This window comes from Ornithorhynchus anatinus, chromosome 2, assembly GCF_004115215.2.
Source record: "Ornithorhynchus anatinus isolate Pmale09 chromosome 2, mOrnAna1.pri.v4, whole genome shotgun sequence".
Classification (NCBI taxonomy): Eukaryota; Metazoa; Chordata; class Mammalia; order Monotremata; family Ornithorhynchidae; genus Ornithorhynchus; species Ornithorhynchus anatinus.
Genome location: NC_041729.1, coordinates 17529187 through 17536183, shown reverse-complemented (window position 1 = coordinate 17536183; position 6997 = coordinate 17529187). Strand labels below are relative to the sequence as shown.

At 46.2% G+C, this 6997-nt stretch overlaps 1 protein-coding gene across 1 annotated transcript; it reads right to left on the bottom strand.

Moving 5' to 3' along the window:
* Positions 1–379: 379 nt before the first annotated feature.
* On the bottom strand, positions 380–2469 carry HCAR2 (hydroxycarboxylic acid receptor 2). The gene has a single exon (XM_007666895.4). It carries the CDS (start codon positions 2380–2382, stop codon positions 1303–1305), a length of 1080 nt encoding a protein of 359 aa, XP_007665085.1. The 5' UTR covers positions 2383–2469; the 3' UTR covers positions 380–1302.
* Between the last annotated feature and the right edge of the window lie 4528 nt (positions 2470–6997).

The following is a 6997-nucleotide window of genomic DNA, read 5'->3' as shown; positions in this document are numbered from 1 at the left end:
GTTAAACTGTAAAGGGTAGTTGCTAAGGAAATACAGGCAGTAGTATCATGTATGCTGTCTCTCTACTCAACCAGGGTTGGGACTAACTTTTTGGGAGTTTTGACTCAGTTTGAGGCAGTAAATCAGGAGGCCAGGGACATGCCTCTTCATGTCTCTGAAGTTTCTTGATTCTGTGCAAAGACAAGAGCTTTAATTTAAAGTTTAAAATATGAGTAACCCTCCCTGATTCAAAAACTGAAACAAAGTGGGAAGTAAGATTTTCATTCCTAGTAAAATATTCTGGCTAGAATCCTGATTTTTTTTTAAACAAAGCAAATATAACCCAAATGAATTCCATATCTTTCCATATCCCATTAAACAGAAACTTGCAACCCAAGAATATCTCTAATAACCAGGTTTATTGAAATGAAAAATTCAGAAAATATACAGGTAAACAAAAATAGTGAATAAATAATGCCCCCCCACACCCAAGTCACCTCTTAGACTTGAGAAGCAATTTGAAAAACTTATGGTCCGGCTTTTATTTCTGTTTCCATAATAAAAGCAAATGGAGAAGGAAAGCAGAGATTTCTTCAGAGAAAAGTCTGCAGGTTCTCAAGTTTAAACAAGTCAAAGATGGATTATCAACAAGAATGATTCGAATGCCATTCAATATTGCTGATAATTCAGCTCTTTCTAGTTGGCTAACATATCATCTTGTGCTACTTTCCTTCATTTCCCCATATGAAATAGAAGGATTAGCCAAGGCTCAAGAGCCCTCTATTAGAACCCACCAGAATCTTGGGTGATCTTTGTCTTCCAGCTCACGCATCCTGCAGAAATGCTGGTTTTCCAAAATCCTCACGTCTTCTGGCGAAAGATGAGCAGGGAAGCTACCGTCCAGTCTCTTGGTTCAATGGGTACCACCCGGAGAGCAGGATCCGCTCAAAAGCCATCCCTGGAGCGGGGACCCTCCGGGTGAAGGACGGAGACGGCCGGCTGGGAGGCCTTTCATTCAGACTTGACCTGGCTCTCTCAGGCTGCAGCAGCAAACATTTCTGCTCACTCTACCAACGCATCGGAAAGATCTACCATCCGGAAGACGGAGAAATCCAGGGTCTCGGGAAACTCAGAGGAGCTGTCAGCTCGGGCAGCAACTCCCTGTACCGTTGGTGGTATTCCAGTTCCTTGGATCTGAAGACATCAAGCGACTTCAAACCAAATCGTCCCCCACACCCCCACACCCCGGCCCTGGGGGGCTGCTCTGGGCCACCTGAAGACCTCGGTTCTCCTAGCCTCCTCCTCTGTTGGAGGCTAGCTGCATCAAGGGGAGGTGGGCGGCACAGGAGAAGTGCTCCAAGTCCTCTCTGGGTTCGTGAGTAATACATCCGGAAGGCTCCGCAGCCCATTGCTAATGGAAGGAGGGCTCAGGACCAAGTCCCCCATGGGCTCCGCACTCGTGCTACGGTTGTTGTCGGACTCTCCCTTTGGCTGTGGCTTGAGACGGCAGGTGATCAGCTTGGTGAAGAGGTTGGGGAAGGAGGGGCTGGAGAAGTAGTACACCAGAGGATCCAGCATGCTGTTCATGTAGGTGAAGCTGAGGGTGATGTAGAAGGCCAGGTCGGCCGAGCGAAAGACCTCACAGTTGTGAATGCCCCGGGAACGGAGGAGCCAGAAGATACGGATCCGCACGGCGACGCTGGGCATGAAGCAGATCACGAACACGATGGCCACCACCGTGATGAACCGGATGGCCCGCTTGATCTTGGCCTGCTTGTCCAGCTGCCTTTGCCGCAGGCTCCAGACGATGCTGCTCGAACAGAACAAGATGATGCCCAGGGGCAGGAAGAACTCCAAGAGGAACATGGCATCGTGCCAGCGGAAAGTGGAGCAGATGGCGAAGCTGCTGCAGAAGCGCGAGTTGCCCCGATGCTCCAGGTGGGAAGTGAACAGGAGGTGCGAGGTGAGCCCAATGGTCACGCCCCACAGGAGGCCAGTGATGACGGCGGCAGTTCGGGTCGATATCTTGTTCAGAGGGTGGTGAGGGTGGACCACCCGGAAGTACCGGTCCACGGCCACGACCGTGAGGAAGATGATGCTGCCTTGCCTGTTCATAGCCAGCATGAAGAGCATCAGGCGACAGGGGATGTCCCCAAATTTCCAGTCCCACTTCCTCACGTAGTTGTCGGTCAAGAATGGGAGACAGATGATCAGGAGGAAATCGGCGACCGCCAGGTTGAACAGAAAGATCCGACTCGATTTCCAGGATTTCAGGTAGAAGCAGAAGGCCCACAGAGCCAGTCCATTGCCGAGGGCTCCGAACACAAACTCCAGGCACAGCACGGGGGGCAGCACTTGGGCGATGAACTTGTCTCGGAAGACGCAGCAGGTCTTGTTGTCCATGACTGCAAAGTGACAGACTCAGCAGGTCCTGACCAGAAAAGCTTCCTGAATGCAACTGGTGAGGCAGAGCCACTGCCTCCGCTAATGAACGCTCAAGGAAAGAGGAGGGAGAGAGAGAGAGAGAGAGAGAGAGAGAGAGAGAGAGAGAGAGAGTGTGTGTTTATGTGTGTGTAGGGGTACACGCCTTTATGTTATGTCAAGAGTGTTGAAATAGGTGACTGAGTGGTTACCAGGAAGCTGTGAAATAGCTTAAACAAATTTAGCAGCTGTTTGCGTAAACAACCCCCCCAAAATCCCCTGGGTCAAAAAAGAACTTTTGGAGAGGTGAAACGTTTTAGCCAAATGAGAAGGATAAAGATAAAATGTAGCAAATGTAAGCAGGCAGAGTGCCATTTGAAAGAGAAAGACATTCCATTGAGAGGGGTGTGTGCATAGGTCTTCAGAGGAAAGGCTCCGGGCAAAATCTCATAAATGCATGGTGGATGTGCTTATTTAAAAAAGAAAAAGGGTTTGACAGTCAGGACAGTTTTCAGACACTTTCAGAGGCAGTACAGTCTTCAGATACTTTCAGAGGCATTTCCTATGATTTCCTTCAGGATTGTTCTGAAAGCCTTTGAAGATATTGCCGATTCCTTCTGAGGGGCAAATGTCTCTTGACATTCTGAGCTATACTTGAAATTCTCAGCTTTGGGTTCTGCAACTGCAGACTGTTTGGAAAATCTGAATTTATAGAAAGGACTCTACTCTTTTCTTTTGGTCTTGGCTCCAGTTTGATTCTCTAGGAGTAGTTTTGTATTAGGAATAGGAGGCAAATGAAACAAACATTTTTATATTAAGATAGTTTTATATTAGGATTCTCTAGGAATAGGAGGCAAAGGAAACAAACATTTTTCTTCTCCTTGATTTTGGACTTCTGGGTTTGCTGAAGTAGTTGCTAAATGTTACTTTCAGGGAAACAAAACATTTGGGATTAGGGACATAGATTTGGGGAAATTTATACTGATGAAGGGTGTGATATTTGTTTCATTAAACTTTACTACACAACTACCCTGTTTTCTGATTTCCCTATTAGCTTTTCCTGTCAGTTGCTATAGGTGAAAGAAGTTAACCTTGTTTGAACTCCTTTTAATGAAAAAGAGCAAATATTTTTCTCATGATGTCTCCCAGCTGGAGGAACTAAGTTTTCTGCGATTTTTTTCTCTCTCTCAGTTTCTCTTTGGTGCTGTTCTCCTCCCTGAGAGAATTCAGTAGACTTTCCAACCGATGTTCAAGAGAGAGTTTGTTTAATAATTGAGGCTGTCCATTCTTGAGTTAAACTAAAGGATGGAACAGCTCTGAATTTCATTAGATCTTTCAGCTGTTCTTAGTGGATCTTAGACATGTCTTGTCTTGCTACTGTCTATTCTTCATTCCACCACAAAACCAGGTATCCGGTATGTAGAAATTTCCACAATGAATCATTAAAGGCAAGTCTGTGAGGCTAAAAATTTTCCTAGTGGAAGTAACACTTGAAAAAAAGAGTCTAATCAGATTGATTGTACCGAAGAATGGGCCCGAGAACAATTTAAAATATTCCAGGTGTTCTTATTATTGCTTCACTTGCTCAGTAACCAAACAGATGGATTTTATATTTTAGAACACTGTAGTGAATAACTGAGAAAGTATGATAGAATTATTAGACATGATAACTGACTCAAGGATCTTAAAGTGAAGCAGAAGCGACAGGCACTAAAACACATTATAGATAAGAGGGAGTAATACAGAGTAAAGACCAGTAAGTTCACGTGTGCCTCAAGGAGGTGTGAGCAATAATAATTATGGTATTTGCTAAGCATTTACTATGTGCCAAGCACTGGGGTAGATAGAAGACAACTAGGTAAGAGATAGTCCCTGTTCCACATCGGCCTCACAGTCCAAGTAGAAGAGAGAACAGGTCTTGAATCCCCATTTTTAAAATGAGGAAACTAAGGCACATACAAGCCAAGGTAACCCAGGAGGCAAGTGGTAGAGGTGCGATTAGAACCCAGATCCTCTGACTCCCAGGCTGCACTCTTTCCACTAGGCCACACTGTTCCTCGAGTGCCCAACTGCTTAGGTGAAGAGGAAGTGCTGACGAGGTAATAGAAGGGAAAAAGTTGGGGATTTGAGAAATCATTAGGGTAAGGCCTCCTGGAGATGTGATTTCAAAAGGATGTTGAAGAAGGGGAGAGCAGGGTCTATCTACTGGATGTAAAGAGGGAGGAAGTTTCTGGCAGGATGCAGGGTTTGTGCAAGAAGTCATTGACAGGAGGTATTTGAAAGAGGCAGAGTGAGTGGGCTGACTAGAAGACTGAAGCATGAGATATGGGTTGTAGTGGGAGAAGAGTGTGGATAGGTAGGAGACAGAGCTGATTAAAAGCCTAAAATTCAGAGGTGAAGGAGGTTCTGTTTGATGTGGCGAGGAATGGGCAGCCATTGGAGGTTTTTGCAGAGTGAGTCGATGATACCAGAACAAAGTTTTGGGACAATGATCCAGGCAGCAGACTGAAGTATAAAGTGGAGAGGGAAAAGATGGTGAGTTCTTTTGGAGAGACTGTCGCAGTAGTCGAGGCTGGATATGACAAGAGCTTGGACCAGCGTGGTGACAGTTTGGATGGAGCGGAAATTGTAGATTCTGAAAATGGGGTCAAGGAAGAACTTACAGGTCTGGCCGTGGTCTGAATATAGAGGATGAGTGAGAGGGAGGAGTCAAGGGTAAAGTCAAAGTTACAGTCTTGAGATGGGGAGCATAGTGCCTATATCATACCCTAAACAGGGCATTACATTATTTATCTGAACATGTCTTGTCATCTGCATGCTTAGACTGCAACTGAACAAATGAACTGAACAACTGAATAAACATGGCCTGGAAAAGCAGTACACAAATGGTTGGTGCCTTCTAGAGACTTACGCTCTATGAAGACATCACCACCAACATACAACTTTCTCTACAGAACCTCATGGTTGATAGCAGAAGTTGTCAACGGAAATTTGCAAAGCCTTCGGAGTTGTAGATGTCAAAACTGTACGGAGTGTAACCATTATGACGGCCTATGGGGACAGATAATGTGAGCTCGTTGTGGGCAGGGAATGTGTCTGTTTGTTGTTGTATTGTACTCCCCCAAGTGCTTAGTACAGTGCTTTTCCCACAGTAAGCGCTCAGTAAATACGATTGAATGAATATGGCAAGCAGCAAGCAGGAACAACAGACAGGAACACTGAGAAGAGAATGTCTTACTTATGCTCCAGGAACTGAAAAGCAGAGTGGCCTAGTAGAAAGAGCACAGGCATGGGAGACCGAGGACCTGGGTTCTAATCCCAGATCTGCCACTTGTCTTCTGGGTGACCTTGGACAAATCACTTACCCTCTCTGTGTCTCTGTTTCCTCATCTGTTAAACAGGGGATCCAAAACTTCAGATAACTGCATCGAAAGGAAGTGTGACTTAAACTGACTGGGATTCTGGTCACCTTTGGTAGGATGAGGCATGGTCGCTGTGGTTGGGTCCAGAAATAGAAGGAAGGATGAGTTGAAGGAAGTTGAAGTTGAAGGAAGGGGAAATAGAGAGGGAAGAGACAGAAAGAATTCAGTTTTCTTGCTGCACTGCCAGTCAGACAGCAGCAGCCCCAACAGCCCTCCCCATGGCAGACCAGCTCATGGCCTAGTGGATAGAAGACGGACCTGAGAGTCAGAAGGTCATGGATTCTAATCCCAGGTCTGCAACTTGTCTGCTGTGTGACTTTGGGCAAGTCACTTCGCTTCTCTGTGCCTCAGTCCCCTTATCTGTAAAATGGGGATTAATAATAATAATAATAATGTTGGTATTTGTTAAGCGCTTACTATGTGCAGAGCACTGTTCTAAGCGCTGGGGTAGACACAGGGGAATCAGGTTGTCCCACGTGGGACTCACAGTTAATCCCCATTTTACAGATGAGGGAACTGAGGCACGGAGAAGTGAAGTGACTCGCCCACAGTCACACAGCTGACAAGTGGCAGAGCTGGGATACGAGCCCATGACCTCTGACTCCAAAGCCCGTGCTCTTTTCCACTGAGCCACGCTGCTTCTCTGCTGTGAGCCCAGTGTGGGACATGGGCTGTAACCAATCTGACTACCTTGTATCTACTCCACTGCTTAAAACAGTGCTTGGCACATAGTAAGCCCTTAACAAATACCAAAAGTATTATTATTATCATTCTGGGGCCCCAGAAGCTCCCATTCATGGGTGTAGGATGTGCCGGATCAGCAGCCAGAGCAGAAGCTGGGAACCCATTTCACTCCACGCTGTGGTATCACGGACAGTCTGGCCCACCCTCTACCTGGCTAAAAACAGAATCCCAGTAAGTGGAAGTTAAGACCTTTTAGATGACAAGAATCCTACCAGACTGTAATCTTCTTGAGGTCAGGGATAGTGTCTCCCTTGCTTCAAAGCCTTATTCAAGGCACGTTTCCTCCAAGAGGCCTTTCCAGATTAAACCCCTCTCCCCCACCCCCGCCCCAGTTTTCTCTTCTCCCACTCCCTTCTGCTTCACCCTGACTTGCTCCCTTTGTTCTTCCCCGCTCCCAACCCCACAGAAATTACGTACATATCTGTCATTTA